The 17,770-nt window shown below is 36.4% G+C and overlaps 1 protein-coding gene across 1 annotated transcript in view; it reads right to left on the bottom strand.

Moving 5' to 3' along the window:
• Nucleotides 1-16,536: 16,536 nt before the first annotated feature.
• The window catches only part of LOC123231288 (protein FAM240B-like), a 41,029-nt gene continuing 39,795 nt past the window's right edge, over nucleotides 16,537-17,770 (bottom strand). Inside the window, exon 3 of the mRNA XM_044657549.1 lies at nucleotides 16,537-17,121. Coding sequence (XP_044513484.1) covers nucleotides 17,031-17,121 — 91 coding nt within the window. The 3' untranslated portion in view covers nucleotides 16,537-17,030. The remainder of the gene's footprint in view (nucleotides 17,122-17,770) is intronic.

Raw genomic sequence — 17,770 nt, 5'->3', positions numbered from 1 at the left:
GAACACTTTCTCATGTGCTTATTGATACTTTTGATTTCTTTACCTGAAAATTGCCTATTCATGTCTCTTGCCCATTTATCAATTGGGGAATGGCTTGATTTTTTATACAATTGCTTTAACTCCTTGTATATTTGAGTGATTAGACCCCTGTCAGAGTTTTTCATTATAGAGATTTTTTCCCAATTTGTTGTTTTCCTTCTGATTTTGACTACATTGTTTTTGTTTGTACAAAAACTTTTTAGTTTAATATAATCAAAACCATTTAATTTACATTTTGCAATTTTCTCTAACTCTTGCTTGGTTTTAAAGTCTTTCCTTTCCCACAGATCTGACAAGTAAACTATTCTGTGTTCACTTAACTTGTTTATAGTTTCCCTCTTTATATTCAAGTCGTTCACCCATTCTGAATTTATCTTGGTGTAGGGTGTGAGATGTTGATCTAGACCTAATCTCTCCGATATTGTTTTCCAAATTTCCCAGCAGTTTTTGTCAAATAGTGGATTCATGTCCCAAAAGTTGGGCTCTTTGGGTTTATCATACACTGTATTGCTGATGTCATTTATCCCAAGTCTATTCCATTGCATCTACTTTGTTTTAATTGATCAGCTAACACTTATTAAATACAATGTGTCAGGCATTGTACTAAGCATGAATTTTTTTCTGAGCAAAAACAGTTTCTCCCATCAAGGAGTTTATACTCTAATAGAGAAATTATAGAGGCCAATGTAGCATTAGAGGGGAAAGCAGTAGCAGCTGGGAGGGCCTGGGGAAGGATCCCTATAGATGATACTGGAGCTGAATCTACTAACTTCCCTGGATTTCTTTAAGTTCCAATTAAACTTCCATCTTCTACAGGAAGCCTTCACCAACCCCTCTTAATCTCAATGCCTTCTCTCAGCTAATTATTTCCTATTTATCCTGTATATAGATTGCTTTACATATAGTTTAATAAATGTAGCAAGAGTGGGCCCTACATGTAGAGAGGGTTATCATTGTATGACTTGAAGGGAGGCAAAATAGACATCCTAAAGTCTTTACTTCTTCTACTCTTATCCAAAAACTAATTCCTTCCAAAAGGAAGACTGGAGCCAAAAAGCTTGGTCTATTCTTCTCTTCTCAGAAAGTGTGAATTACTAGGCTATAACATTATTTCTCTGCCTGAATAAAAATAGTTAGGGAATATAGGTTCTATCTAACTTCTGATCACTTTGTCATTGGGATGTGGGGGAACTACAACCTATATATCTAAAGCTTGATCCCTTTCCCACCAAATACCATTTTCAAAATGATCATACATAGCAAGTAACAAGAAACCTATTTAACCAAATCATAGCTAAAGAGAAATCAATCTTTGGGGAAATATATCAAACGTTACAAAAGAAAAGAGCTCTTTTATTGGGAGTGAGACAGCTCAACCAAGAGAAAATGTCCTTGATCTCATCCAATGACAAACTCCCTGTAGAGCCATGATGGTGAACCTATGGCACATGTGCCCAAAAGGGCACACAGAGCCCTCTCTGTGGTCATGCCTGCAGTTGCCCACCAGAGTTTGTTACTAGAAAGCCAGTGAGACTCAGGGCTGAGTTGTTCCACTCCCCTACTCCTTGCGCCTGAGGACATTTCTGATTTCACCTAGCCCTCAACAGTTTTTTTTGTTTTTTTAAACATTTATTAATATTTATTTTTTAGAAAAGTTAACATGGTTAAATAATTCATGCTCTTACTTTCCCCATAACCCCCCCCAAGCTTCCCCCACCATAGCTGATGCCTATTTACACTGGTTTTAACATGTGTCATTGACCTTCAATAGTTTTTGAAAAGCAGACTTTTATCTAAGATTTGGAGGAAAGATTTTATTGCCCTTGATGCATTCTCTTATTCTAGTTGCAATGAATTTGTTTATATAAAAGCTTTTTATTTTCGTATAATTTAAGTTCTTGATTTTTGATCACTTTTTCCATGATCAAATCTCTCCCTAACAACAAATCTGGAAGACACCTTCTATTCTCTATTTTTAAAATAATGTGACTATTTACATTTTAAATCACTTATTCATTTGTCAATTTGTTATTTATTGTGGTATCTGATGTTAAGATGCTTCCAAACAATTTTCCATTTTTTTCTATAGGTTCTCCTTTTGTTTTTGTCATGGCTCTAAAGCCAGGGACCTTCTTGGCTCAAGTTTGATATTAGGACAAAATGAGACATAAGTCAGTGAATATTTTTAAAAGAACACTTCACTCTAATAGCAAGAATATGCATCAAGGATTCAGTGGCATTTAGCTTCAGTGAATGTGTGTGGGGAGCAGTCTTCTTGACCAGACTCCACCTGAAAATGCATTTGGTCATCTAGTTAGTCAGTAATGGATATAGCAACTTACATGGTCTCATACACCTATCTGACAGGTTCAGAGCCCCCATGTTTTGGGCATTTAATTGGACCAAGGCAGGAATATGCGTCAGAGGAACTGGGACCAATCAGGTTTCCTGTGGTGAGAAAACTGTCCCAGGGTTACCTAGGCAAGTTGGAACTAAATGAATGAAGTTGCTAAAGGAGAGAGGTGATGGGTGGGGGAAGTTTATGTGGAGAGGAAACTGTATCAAGGCAAGAGAAGCTGTGTTAGGAAACTGCTGTTCTAACCCCTTCACTTCTATAGAGGAAGAAACATGAAACAATTTGTGCCAAGTCTCACAACTATTTAGTGATATTATCTACTCCTTCTCTCTTGAAATAGGACAAAGAGATAACCCTTCTTCTTTCTAAGGCTGCCTTTTCCGTGTGCAAATCTTGATCCTTCCCCATCTTCAGTGGCAGATTGCCCAAACTACCCTCTCTCCCTATGTATGGGATGTTTTTTGCTGTCTACAAATACTTCCATATCTCCTTTGTCCTTCAACCTTTATTTTATCCAACAGTCTCCTCTAGTTATTCTGTATCTCTCCTCCTCTTCTTGGTTAAACTTGAAAGAATCATATACATTAGGGACCCCCACTGCTTCTCCTGTCATTTTTTTCCTATTGCCAACAAACATGCCCATGTTTCCATCTTCATTAATTATTGTCCTTGAAAAGTCCATCTAAAGTAGGTTACAATCTTACCATCTGGCTTCCAACTTTATTATTCCACTGAAGTTGAGTTTGATCTCTTAGATGTCAAATCCAATGACCTTTTCTCAGTCCTCATTGTCCTTGATCTCTTCTCAACCTTTGACACTGTTGATCACTCCGTCCTCCTTGATACTCTCTTCTCTTTAGGTTTTCAGGACACTACTCTATTCTGGTTTTCCTCCAACCTATCTGACTCTTTCTCCTCTATCTCCTTTGCTGTCTCTTTCTCTAGATCACACATTTTAATATTTGGTGTCCCTCAGGATTCTATCCTGCACCTTCTTCTCTTTTCCTTCTATTTTACTTCACTTGGTGATTTCATCAGTTTCCATGGATTTAATTACTAGCTCCATGCTAAGGATTCTCACTAACTTTCCGTCCCCCAAACTCTCTGCTGACCTCTAATCTCATACTTTTAGTCTTTTAACATCTCCCATTGGATGTCCAGTAGATATCTTAAATTAAAAATATCCAAAACAGTACTCCTTAGCTTTCCTTATAACCTTCCCCCTGCTTCCTTCTTACTATGGTGACAACATATTTTCCCAAACCCTCAGGCTTGCAACTTAGGAGCCATTCTAAATTTTTCACTATCTCTCACTCCCCACATCCAATGTGTTGCCAAGGTGTGTCTATTTCACCTTTACAGTATTTCTCCAATAGTCATTGTTCCACTTTAGTGCAAAACTTCATTACCTCATATCTTGATTACTGTAATAGACTGCTTGGTCATTTTGTATGCTTCATGTCTCTCTCCACTACAATCCATTCTTCATTCAACCATTGAAGTGATTTTCCTAAAACACAGATCCAATCATGTCATTCCACTACTCAATAAATTCTAGTGGCTTCCTATTGCTTCCAGGAATAAATAGAAAATGTTTTGTTTGCATCTAGATCCCTTCACAACCTAGTCCCAACCTATGTTTCCAGTCTTCTTATATCTTATTGCCATACTTATATTCTTCAATCTATTGACACTGTTCTCCTGAATATTTAGGGGACAATATATCACTTCGCTCCAAGTATTTTCTCTTGGTTTCCCCATACCTGAAACACTCTCCCTCTTCTGCTTGAACTACCAAGCTTCTAACTTGCTTTAATTCCCAACCAAAACCCCACCTTCTACCAAAATCCCCCCACAACTTCTCTTATTTCCAGTGCCTTGCCTCTATTAATTATTTTCCATTTATCATATATCTAACTTGCTATGTATATATTTGTTTGCATGTTGTCTCCCCCATTAGAATGTATGTTTTTCTTGGGCAGGGGCTATCACTTGTCTCTTTTTGAATCCCCAAATTTACCATAGTACCTAGCACATAGTAGGCCCTTAATAAATGTTTATGGATGGATTGATTCTTAAACATTTTCAATCTGGCTTCTGACTTCATCAATCAATCACATAAAACTACCTTTCATGTAAAAAATAATTTTATCATCCAAGATCTTCTATCTCATCTGCCTACTGCTACCTTTCCCCAAATTCAAAGAAACATTATCACAAATATTAAAAATGTACAAATATTACAAAATTTACAAATATTACAAAATATTACAAATATATGGACTCTTTTTCACAAGCTTTTTTTAATTCATTTTTTATGTTTTAGAAAATTTTTTCATAGGTACATGATTCAAGTTCTTTCTTTCCCCCAAACCACCCCCTTCTACCCATAGTTGACATGCATTTACACTGGGTTTTACATTTGTCATTGATCAAGACCTATTTCCATATTACTGATAGTTGCCCTAGAGTGGTCATTTAGAGTCTATATCCCAAATCATATCCCCATCATTCCATGTGTTCAAGAAGTTGTTTTTCTTCTGTATTTCTACTCCCACTATTCTTCCTTTGAATGTGGATAACGTTCTTTCTCATAATTTCCTCAGAATTGTTCTGGATCATTGCATTGCTTTTCATGTTTCTCTTGGTTTTTGTGGTTGGATATCAAACTTTCCATTTAGTCCTGGTCTTTTCTGTGCAAATACTTGGAAATCTTCTATTTTGATGAATACCCATACTTTCCCCAGGAAGAAGTATATAGTCAGTTTTGATGGGTAGGAGATCCTTAGTTGTAGACCCAGTTCTCTTGCCTTTCTGAATATCATATTCCAAGCCTTGTGGTCTTGTAGTGTGGAGGCTGCCAGATCCTGTGTGATCCTGATTGGTGCTCCTTGATATCTGAATTGTCTTCTCTGGCTTCTTGTAAAATTTTTTCTTTTACTTGAAAGCTCTTGAATTTGGCTATTATATTCCTTGGGGTTGTGTTTTCAGGGTCTAGTGTAGAGTGTGATCTATGGATCCTTTCAATGTCTATATTGGCCTCTTGTTGTAGAACTTCAGAGCAGTTTTGCTGAATACTTTCTTTTAGTATGGAGTCCAAATTTCTATTAATTTCTGCTTTTACAGAAAGACCAATGATTCTCAAATTGTCTCTTCTAGACCTGTTTTCTTGATCTGTCACTTTCTCATTGAGATATTTCATGTTTCCTTCTATTTCATCAGTCTTTTGACTTTGCTTTAATTGTTCTTGTTGTCTTAAGAGTTCATTAGCTTCTACTTGCCCAATTCTTGTCTTTAGAGACTGGTTTTCTGCTATAAGCTTTTGATTTCCCTTTTTGATTTGGTCTATCCTGTTTCCAGCTGTTTGATTTTGGTCTCCAATTTGTTTATCAATTCTTTTGACTTGGGGACATCTTTTTCGAATTGCCCAATTCTAGCCTTTAGAGAGACTGGTTTTCGGCTATAATCTTTTGGTTTTCTTTTTCAATCTGGTCTGTTTGGTTCTTCAAGGCTTCCAGCTGGTCATTTCTGGTCTTCAATTTGCTTATTAATTAATTTGATTTCTGAGCCTCACTTTCCAATTGTGAAATTCTGCCTTTTAAGCTGTTTATTTCTTGCCAGATCCCTTCCTTCTTTCTCATAATCTCATATTTGAACTCTTCAAGATCTTGTGACCAGTTTTCATTTTTTTGGGGGGGAAGGTTTGGATATGGTCTACTCGTTTGTTCTCCTCTGCTGTTTGCTCTGCTGTCTGGATTTTTTCTGTGTAAAAGTTGTCAAGTGTTAAAGATTTCTTCTTGATCTTTCTCTTCTGGGGTTCTTGTGTCTGGCTTGCCATTGTTAGCCCAGTGCCCTCTCAGCTTTATCCTCACACCCAGGGTCTGTCTGTGCTCTTTAGGCTTCTGAGGTCTCAGGTCTAGCTGTACTCAGGGTCAAGCCTCCTGGTGGTCCCCTTGCTTGTTCCTCTGCCTGAAGCTCTTTTAACAGTCTCAGTGCTGCTTCCACAGTCATGACCCCTCTGCACTGGGTCCCCACCCAAGGTCCATACCTGTGCTCAGGATCCGCCAAATATATGGATTCTTATGATGGTCTAATGACACATTTCCTATCTCCCTTTATTTTAATGTAAGAAACTTATCTTTCTTCAACCCTTTCCCCTCACTTATTCATGTTTACATATTTATGACTTTTTACTACAAAATTTCTATGCATTTCTGGCCTTTTCAAAAAGAATGTTGGGAAATTATTTATTTTTTTAAAGGCCATTATATTCAGTTTTACTGCATAAGTATTCTTGTCTATATGCTCCTGTCCTTTGCATTCTATAATATTATATTCCAAGTTCTGTTCTCTTTTTTAGTGATAGCTACTAAATCATGTATGATCTTTACCATGTATAGCTACTTGGCATTTGAAATTTTTTCCTTTCTGGACACTTGTGGTATTTTCTTGTCTTTGACCTGGAAGCTTCTGGATTTGGGCAGTTTTCACTCTTTCTAAGAAATATGGGCATTTTTCTTTTGAAAGTTCTTTAAATATGATTTTTAGAATCTTTTTGGAGATCATGATATCCAGATGGTCCAATGATGCATTTTTCTTCTTCTATTTGATCCATTTTCTAGATGAGCCATTTTTTGTTATAAGATGCCTTACATTTTATTCTAATTTTAAGCTGTTTGACTTTATTTGAGTATTTATTTTTGCCTTATGGATTCATTGGCATCTATTTGGTCCATTCAGATTTTCAGGGAGTTTGTTGCTTGTGCAGGATTTTGTACCTCTTGTACCAATCTGTTAATTCCCTTTTCAATTCTATTTTCCATAGTTCTCATTTCTTTTCTAATTTTTGTCAAGTACTTTCATTCCATTTTTAAAAAGCATTTTAAAACTCTTTTTAAAAACTCTTATTTCATCTCTTCCAGGAATTCTAGCTGAGTTTGTGCCCAAGGTATGTTTTTCTCTCAGGCATTCCTTGTAAATATTTTAGAGTTATTCTTTAATTCTTTGTTTTTCTGTCTTGAGAGTCCCTGCCACCATAAAACCTCACTAAAATGAGGATTTATTTTTTTATTTACCTGTTCTTCCAGGCTACTTCCTGAATTCAGATTTGGTGTTTGGACTGGACTCTGCCACACCTCTATAGAAAAAGTCCAATCTGCTATTTCTATTTATTTGAGGTACTGAGTGTTGTTATTCAGGATCTTAGGGACAAGCTGAGACCTATCCTTTTCAGAGTTCCAGAGTATACTTGTATAGAGCAAAATCTGTTTTCTGTCCCTCTGGTCTGAGCTCTGCAAGTTCATGACCCAGGTTTGGATCTACGTTAGAGTAGACTGTTGTTGCTGGATTCTACCTCTATCAGACAACTTAAAAAGTTCTATTGGTTCAGTGGAAGAATCATTTGGTCTGGAATTTCTGCCTTAATTATTTCTTTGCCTAGCTGAGGTAGATTCTGGCTTGGTTAGTCAATCAGATAATTAGCATTAATGCTACATGCCAGGCATTGGTGATAAATGATGGAGGAAAAGTCCCTGTTCTCACTGGGCTCATATTCTACTGGGGGAAATAACGTGAAAATGACTAGGTAATTATAGAATATGTACAGAATAGATAGAAAGCAATTTTAGAGGGCAACATAGTGATGCAGTGGGTTGAACCTGGAGTTAGGAAGACTTGAGTTCAAATTGGGTCTCAGAGTCTCTCAATTGGGGAATGACTAAACAAATTGTGGTATTTGATGGTGATGGAATGCTATTGTACTATAAGGAATAATGAATTGCTTGATTTATGTATGATCTAGAAAGACCTCAATGAACTGATGCAGAGTGAAATGAGTGAAACTAAGAGAACATGAAACAGAGTGGAATGATCAAATGTAATCGACTTTGCTACTAGTAGTAATGCAATGATCCAGGACAATCCCAAGGGACTTATGAGAAAGAATGCTCTCCACATCAAGAGAAAGAACTGTGGCAGTAGAAATGGAGAAGAAAAACATGTGATTCATCACTTGTTTATATGGACATATGATTTGGGGTTTTGATTTTAAAAGGTTACTCTATTACAAAAATGAATAATATGGAAATAGTTATCAAGTGATAACACACATATAACCTAGTGGAACTGCTTGCCAGCTATGAAGGATGGGGGTGGGGAGGGGAGATGAGGGAGAGAAAATGAATCATGTAACCATGGAAAAATATTTAAAAACAAATTAATTAAATTTTAAAAATTTGGTCTCAGACACGTACTAGTTGTGTGATCCTGGACAAGTCATTTAAACTTCTTTGTCTCAGTTTCCTCATCTATAAAATGAGCTGGAGAAGGAATGACAAACCATTTCCGTAGCTTTGCCAAGAAAATCCCAAAAGGTGCAGCTAGGTAGTACAGTGGATGGAGCACCAGGCTTGGAATCAGTGGGACCTAGTTCAAATCTGGCCTCAGACATTTCCTAGTTGTGTGACCCTGGGCAAGTCACTTAACCCCAATTTCCTAGCCCTTGCCACTTTTCTGACTTAGAATTGATGCTAAGGCAGAAGGTAAGGTTCGTTTTGTTTAAAAAAGAAAAAAGAAAATCTCCAAATGGGGTTACAAAGTGTCAGACATAACTGAAAAGACTGAACAACAAAAAAATCTCAGAGGCAAAGGTAATAATTGCTTGGTGGAATCAAGAAAGGCCTTCTTTCTGGTTAAAAAAAAGAGAAATCGAAACTCCTCATCCAATTTAGAACTATAGTCCCAATTTTTCCACCAGTTATTATGTATAATCTGCCTTCTACCCAAGCCTAGAAAATTTTGCATTTCCCTATCAGGATATGGAAAGGAATATGTGGCTGATGAATGGTGGAAAGAATAATGATAATGATGCTGTGGACCAGTATAAGGGATTTATTGGATTACTCACACTCAGTCCCTGGAGAGGGTGAGCAAGGCATTCAGTTGGGGGGGGCAGTGAGGGCAGGGCCAAGCACTCTATCTCTAAAATCCATCATAGCCCTAAACCAAAGATATTTAAGGGGTCATAATGGATATTATTCTAACCCACTAACTCTTTTTAAGACTTTTGTTTGAAAAAGCTACCAGCCTCAGAAGCACTCCTGAGGATCTATCTGTTTCTCTCACATAGCTAGTATCCTGGGAGCACAGAACTGTACTCCATATAGACAAGCCAGAACTCTGATCATATTTATCTGTGGAAGCCATGAGCTCTGTGTGTGTGTGTGTGTGTGTGTGTGTGTGTGTGTATAAAATGATAATATACATCATATATTATAATTACATATTTAAACAACCAACACAATAATCCTGCTTTTGGCCAATACATCACATATGTAATCTTGAGCAAATCTTGTAAATTCTTAAGACTCAGCTTCCTGGTATATAAAATCAGGGAATCATATGAAAGGATCTTTAAAATTCCTTACGGCAGGGGGCAGCTGGGTAGCTCAGTGGATTGAGAGTCAGGCCTACAGACAGTAGGTCCTAGGTTCAAATCTGGCCTCAGACACTTCCCAGCTGTGTGACCCTGGGCAAGACACTTGACCCCCATTGCCCACCCTTACCACTCTTCCACCTAGAAGCCAATACACAGAAGTTAAGGGTTTAAAATAAACAAACAAATAAATAAATAAAATTAAAAAATTAATTCCTCATGGCATTATCAGTGACTTTTGAGATTTGTTTATTTTGTAATTAGCCAGAAATAAGGGAGCCTTTAATTGATTTTTAATTTGGGAACTTAAGATTTAATTGAGCTTATCACAGAGAAGTATTCAAATTCAAAGAAGAAATCCATGTTGGGTCATTATAAGAATGCTAGGTTGGAAGACCGTGGGATTGGGCTTTAATTCTGATTCTGCTATATATTACCTGTTTGACTCTGAACATCATTTCACATTGTAAGCCTTAGTTTCTTCATCTATAAAATGGACAAATAGAATAAGGTGACTTCTGAGATTCCTTCCACCTATTGGTCTTTGATCCTACAAAGATTCAATCACTTGCAAAAGATAAATTGGTTTCTAAGGCAGACTTCTGAAAGTGTTTTGACATTAGTTCCAGTAGGTCATGAAAATTCTTAAATTGTGGACTGTCTTCCTGCTGGGGTTGGCAGCCCTTATCTATGTAAGGCGAAGACCATTTAACATATTTTAAGTAAAATGAAATATGTGTCATTTGTCATGGTTGTGCAGTATGTACTTTTGGCAAATAGACCCTGATGGGTTTTAACTCTAGGGAATGTTTGCTTTATAGGAGCTGTAAAAATGGTTATTTTCCTATTTCATTTTTTCAAGCAGTTCTTAGCCATGCATGTTTAATGCAAAAAGGCTGTCACCCATCTAGTTATAGCTGCCTGAGAAAGGCAAAAGAGTTGTAAAAGCATAGCAGTTATAGAGCATAAATAAACAGCCCTTATTGCTTAATTACAAAAATATAGCCCCCAATAAAATATGGGCTGTGACCCAATACAAATAATCCCATTGTAAGCAGAACAGTCAATGGTGGTTGTAGAATCAAATGACTAAGTGTTTCTTTTAAGAGTTTTTCAATTTTTTTAAGTGCTTAAAAGTATCAAAGCAAATCTTATGAGCATCTTGTAGAATAAGGAGCAGGTCATATGCTTGCTAAAAACTTTTACATTATTCAGCATGAATGTAAAAGAATTGAATGTAATTTTTAAAATGTTCATTAATAAACAAGAGTGGAAATGCCTGTTCTATAAAGCTAGAGGGATCATATGCTTGATAAAGCATTTGATTTTATGAAGGTTTAATAACAATTGTAAACATGGCTCTTCACATGAGTTTCTTTTTTCAGAATTTTGATTAGTTTACCATATTAATTTAATTAATTTTTGTTATTTTGAACTTGACATTGATAAACATAAATGTTTTCATATACAAAGAGAAGCGTTCTTAGCATTTGGAACAGGTGCTACACCTAGGTCTTTCCCAACTATTGGGATTATTCTCTTCTAATTTTGAGTCTCAAGAAAAATAATCAACTTTAAGGTGTCTTGCTTTGCAAACCAAACTTAGGAAAATCAGATACCAAAATTCCATTGAATAATGGTTGGTACAGTAGATAATGTACCCCACTCATCCTCTCATATCAGAATTTTGCCACTTGTAAGCAGTCTCAAAGAGAACTGAGGTCACCAAGAAACTAAAATCAAGTTGAAATAACCCCAAATGTTGAAGAAAATAGTTGAGCATGTATTGGGATATCTTTAGGTGATTCTCTTCCCCTTCAATTATCCAGGTAATTCAGGCAAAACCAAAGTGTTCTGCCTGAATTATTCAGGTAATTGGACTTATTGAGCTGTGATTAAAAGAAGAAAAATCAACAAAGAAAAACTTTTGATCTTGCTATTTTTCATGATTAAAGGGACTAAGAACAGTAGAGTAGAAGTTTGAGAATAAATAACTTCATGCTCATGCATAAAAAAGAGGGTGTAATGGTAGGGATTGTTCAGTAAGCAATTTGATGAATCATTCAGTTAACTGGATGAGATTACAGTGTATATAGATCTTCGTCTGAATTGCACCTACCATAGATGGAGACACTCACAATGGTGGCACCTTATAGAAAGGATACAAGAATCTTCTTCAACTGGTTCCCAGAGATCAGGGATTCTTCCAAGATAATCCAGAGTCTCCTGACTCTGAGTCAGGGTATGTGGAGTCTTGTCAGAGGAGTTAACCCTCTCCTATAATACTATGAAAATGAGATTGGCACCTTTTTTCTATGTTTTTTTACCCCCCTTCTTTGGACTGCCAGAGCCATGGCCATCAGCTTTAGAGGGAAAGGATTCCCACCTTCCCACAGAAGCAGAAAAATCACAACACTAAGGATATATGCTTGCCCAGGTAACCTAAGATTCTTGAATCTCAAGGTGCTGAACTTTCTGCCTATCCATTTCCTTTTCTGAGCCTAGAACTTAGATCAGGGAGTAGCCAGATCATTGATAAGAGAATTCTCACAAACACACATAAAGAGGTAGGCATTTGTTTGATCATAGCCTAAGAGGAGAGTTACTAAGAGAGAAAACCAGTGCATGGCTAGAAATTCTTCATGTATGGACTAAAAAGTCTGCAGGTCCCTACCATAAAGGTAACTTTCTAAAAAGAAAATAAAACTGCCCTCAAGACTTAATTTGTACAGAAGAATAAGACCCAAACCATTGAAGAAACTTTCTGATTGCCTAAGGTATAAAAAAGGCTGTAACATGAGGAGATGGAGTTTCTCAGGCTTAAGAGACTTCCCACTACTGTTGAAGTCGATATATCCTTTTGACTAGGCATAACGAAGAGGAAGAGAGGGCAACTACATCCAATTGAACCAATACTACATTTTTCAGAATATCCTTTCCACGCTATTGTGGAAATTTCCTTTTTTTTGTTCAAGTTTATATGATATATATGAGCATCTCATTATTTCATTTCAATTCCAAACCTGAACTATTGGATAGTGCTGAGTAAAACCTGGCTCAGAGTGACCAATCCCAAATTTGAGAATCCTTAACAAGATGAGAGTTCCTGAGTTCAGTAGTCTGAGAACTAACTTCCTGGAGTGAGAATATTTCCTTCACATGGTACTTTTGGGAGAAAGAACTTCATCAATTGAAAATCTGAAAGAGAAAGACTAAAATCATATCAGGGACCAAATGGGAAAAAGAGTGCTAGAGATCTGGACTTTGGTGATCTCATTATTATTGCAAATTAGTCAGTGCAGGTCCAATGTGAAGGGAAATCATTTGATCAGCAGATCCTGAAAGTATGTCTACATTCTGAGAGAAGTCTAATGAGTATAGTGAGCTATTTGAATACTTTATGTTTCTTTATTTGTCTTTGAGTTACTGTGAATTCTCTCTTTGCATATTATCTGTTTTCTGAAGTAGATAAAATAAAGACAGAGTCATATCTGATATTCACAGTGCAAACTAGGCAATTGACTGGGTGAGAGTTAGGAGCCCTACTACACATATCTGGAGAACCCTAGACACAAGTTATCCCTGAGTTTAATACTGGCAATTTCCCCAGAGTAATATTTCAAAAATGACTCCTTGGAAACAAACTAAATACATACCAGCCTAGAGTCCTTGAGGGGCCCAGGACCATAATTTACAAACAATGAAACACATTCTAGGCTACATACAGTTTGCAGACTACTTATTCTGATAGTGTTTCAGAAGTGTTTGTTTTTTTTTTACAAAAATGAACCTTGAATCTTTCCACTTGCCTCTCTTCCCAAGAATCTATTATAGAGCTAGTAGATTAGAATTTGATGAAGTACCCAATGCCAGTGCTTCTCCTTTTCATGTTCTCTCAAGTCTTCCAGGTTCCTCAATAACGTAGCAGCTTTTTCACTAATACACACACAGATACAGACATACACACAAAACACACACATACACAAATGAAGCTACAAATAAATGTATGTCAGATGACCATAGTTCCTTAAACTTCTTTCCCCCCATCTTTCTAGTGATATTCATATTTGAGAGAAGAAAGGGAAAGACAATTCCTTGCTCCTGAGTGGTGATGAATAGTTTCTTCCCATTTTAGAGCACCCAATTTCCTTTAATTTCTAATGGATACATTGAAAGGTTACATCTTGTGGCAGTTCAGATGTCTTCAGAGACTGACATACATTGGACTCTAAATATTGTCCTACACATGTTCTTTATGTATACCACGTTAATATTTTGGGATGAGAGAGAGAGACTAGTTAGGTGTAGGAATGCTACAATGAGGTTTGCTTATAACCCAGGACTTAAAATCATCTTAGGATGCTAGAGTGGGAAGCAACTCTGGAGACTGTCTAATCTAATGCTTATTTTTTAGGTTTGAAAACTGAGTCTGTGCTTTTAAGTGTCTTGCTCAAAGCCATGTAGTTATTGAAACACTTAGGACTACAACCAAGAACTCTTGGCTCAGAGAACCAGTTCCCTCAACTTTTGGGGTATCCCCTTCCTTTATTTGTATTTAGTTAACAGGAAAATTTTCTTTCAGCAAAGTTCTAAACAACCAAAATGAGTGAGGATCAAGGAATATTGGATGTAGTGTTTGCATTCAAATAATGGCATGATTTCATTAAAGATTATTCTAGCTCCACTGAATATTTTTCAGTATTATAACAAGGTCAATGAGAAGAGTGTTTTTGGGGGGCTGGGTAATATATAACTCAATATCAACAATTTCATTTCATATGAAAGAATAGGAATTGTGCACTACCTGCTTTACCTCACTATTTGTATATTAATCAAATAGGATCTTGGGATGAAGACCCACTTTTGTTTTCAGATCCCACAAAGTTCCTATGGATTATTAGGAGTTTTTTAGGGGAAAGGGCAGAGTCTCTGAAATAGACTTGGGAGAAATAATAACTCAAATAAAGACTTAACAAAGGTTACAAGAAATTTTCCAACACCGAGTTGTCTGATCATGAACCTCAATTGTTGTCAAACAAGCAATAATCAAAGTGTAACTACAGCCTTAATACCATATACTATAAAGACTAGAGGTACTATTGTTATATCTTTAAGAGGGAATAGAATCTCGGAAAGGGGGCATTTAACTGCTATCTGGTGACAGATAACTGGCATAGCGTGAGAAAGGCTATGTGAAGTATGACTAGGGGAACTTCTTTCCTAAGAGTCTAAAAGTGTTAAAGGTCATCTTTGATAAAGATAGAAGAGACATTTCCTGAGAGAATTTAATTTAACTCTTATGCAAGAGAATTCTCGAGAGCCTTGAATTGGTATCTTGAGAGATCTGAATGGTGGAACTATGTTTCCAGAGTAAAGAAGTCAATAGTTTCTGATGATGACTAGAGGAGATTCTAGTTATGATTTCTTATTTTATTAATTGCTGAAATATTAAAATACTGTATTGTTTATCACATTATTAGTGCCTTATATGGTCAGATGTTTACTTAAACCTATGAGATTGAATTGGGGTTTAAGGAAAAGAAAGAGGAGGGGAAGTTTATAGAAGAGATTTATCTAGTTTATTTTATGAAATATAATGGGAACTCAGAGCTAACTGAAATAATTTAGGAGAGAAATTATATATTTCTATTAATTTATGTGGAAATATCAGAATATACTCCCTGAATAACATAAGACCTGGGATGAGAATTAATAAGGTAATATGAATCAAGAAGAAAGATTATGGGTGGGGAATTATTATGGTTGTTAACTAGTGAGTTGTATTTGACATATAAGCTACAAATAGGGATGGAAGTCTTCTAAACTCTTTTCCAAAAGAATAGATGATATTCTGACACATCCTGCCAGATTTTGTTAGTTCTGTGTGATAGCTTATAACCCTGGCTGTGCACTCTATGACACTGCACAATTGTCTACAAGACTGGTCTTATGAAGAGAGACTGGGAAGTCTTTGCCTTAGTGGATGGGCTCAGAGAACAGAAAAACCCTAAAGAAATGAATCCCATTAGACTGTAGTAGAGAACAATAGAGATAATCAGAGGAGACAATGAAATGAATAAAGGAAATGCAGTTCCCAACAGAGATAAAAATGTCCTGTGGAAGTGTGATTCACAATATTAAGTAGTAGAGAGCACTGTGATGACATCTCCAGATGATATTGGTAACTCTAGCACCAGAAGTGTGCCTTTTTAGTTGAAACATTTGTAATTATAGCAGTGCCATAACCACAGGTGTTCCTGAAGTATTTGTTCTCTTAAATGCACCCTGGACACATGGCTTTTTTGTGTGTATTCTCCATGTATATTCCATGGTTATGTATGTTCTCTGCATTTTTGTGCCACATTTTCTATGGGTAAGTATAGCTCAATTACATAGTAGATGTGATTTTTCTTGTCACTTTATTTGCTATTATATTTATTAGAAAAATTTTAACTCAATGTGGGCTAAGGTTGACTGGAAAAAGTATATATATGAGGGAGGGATTCTTTGAGTGAGTGATGACCCACATTGATTCAAAACTAGTTTAGTTTTTCTAGGAACACATTGTATAGGAATGCCCCCAACTACCTTATGTGCTTTTGTAGAAGCAGAGACAAAAAAAAACACACATGGAGAAAAGAAAATTAGATTGATTTATTTCCTAGCTACATTTTTAATGAATTTGTAATAGTTTGTACAGTTGGTAGCTTCCTGTATTCACCAAACAAAGGAAAGAAAATAGGAAGGATGAAAGGAAGAAAGATTATCTTAAGAATCTAATTTTCCAGGAGAAATGGCAAAGCAGAATTATATTCAATTGTTAGGGATGTTACCACTGATATCAGGCATCTAGGTGTTCTTGAAATGTAAAGGATTTAGATTTTAAAATGAGGGGATAATTATATGGAAATGAATTCTGGTGCCTAGATGTTTGAAACTTTTATATGGTGCTAATCCAAAGCATTGCCTATATTAGTTAAGTCTGCAGCTTTTTGATAGATTTGAGGTTATGCATTTACAGAATATTGGGTTGGTTAATAGTTCCCATTAACACGAGAAGAGGTTTCACATTCTAATCCCCTCACAAATGGGAAAACAAATAGAATTCATTCCATTTAGTAAATCAAAATAATTCAAGCATTTGCACTGGATTCCCCCAGAAAAATGACTCCAGTTCCTTATTCTCTCAAATGCAGGAAGCTCTCAGTTAGCATTTGGGGATTTTTCATTCTCATCAGGATTGTCCAGCATCTTTAACCTTCTTTCCAACATTTGCTTCCATTCATCTCTGAGCCTACAAAGAGGAAACAAATCATAAAGATCAGTGGTTCCCAAGCTTTTTTGGCCTACTGCCCCCTTTCCAGAAAAAATACTACTTAGCGCCCCCTGTCACATACTATCACCACCTCCTTACAGTTATTCACTGCCCCCAAATGCACCTGTGGCCATCACCATCGCCCTGGATTGCTGCAGCACCCACCAGGGGGAGGTGACACCCACTTTGGGAATTACTGATATAGATAGTCAGTGCTTTTACGCTGATGTATCAGGGCCTGGAAAAGTCCTCTTGGCCTATACATGGTTTTATCATGGGCCTCTTAGATGTCATAGACTTAGACACTATGGTATAAACAATTTGGGTTGTTTTCTTGTTAGTGTGCTTTTAAATATTTGTTATCAAAGTGGATAAAGAACTGAAAGAACTAAGAGGGAAGAATGAGGATCAGGAAAAATATCATTGGAGAAATGTCCCTTGAAAAACTCTCTCCAGAAAAGGTTAAACAAAAGCTGTTTTTATCCATACTTAGTATGGTAAAAATAAAGTTTGCCCATTTTTAAAGGGCAAGCAATGGATTAGAGTTTTCACTTCTTAAAAGATTTTTGTCAAACGCCCTTACCTAACAATTCTGACACTGTTAGAAGCCTGTCTGCTTAGTCATCCT

This window comes from Gracilinanus agilis, chromosome 1 (genome assembly GCF_016433145.1).
Source record: "Gracilinanus agilis isolate LMUSP501 chromosome 1, AgileGrace, whole genome shotgun sequence".
NCBI classification, from domain to species: domain Eukaryota; kingdom Metazoa; phylum Chordata; class Mammalia; order Didelphimorphia; family Didelphidae; genus Gracilinanus; species Gracilinanus agilis.
The sequence above is the reverse complement of the archived record's forward strand: the minus strand, read 5'-3'. Positions and strand labels throughout refer to the sequence as shown.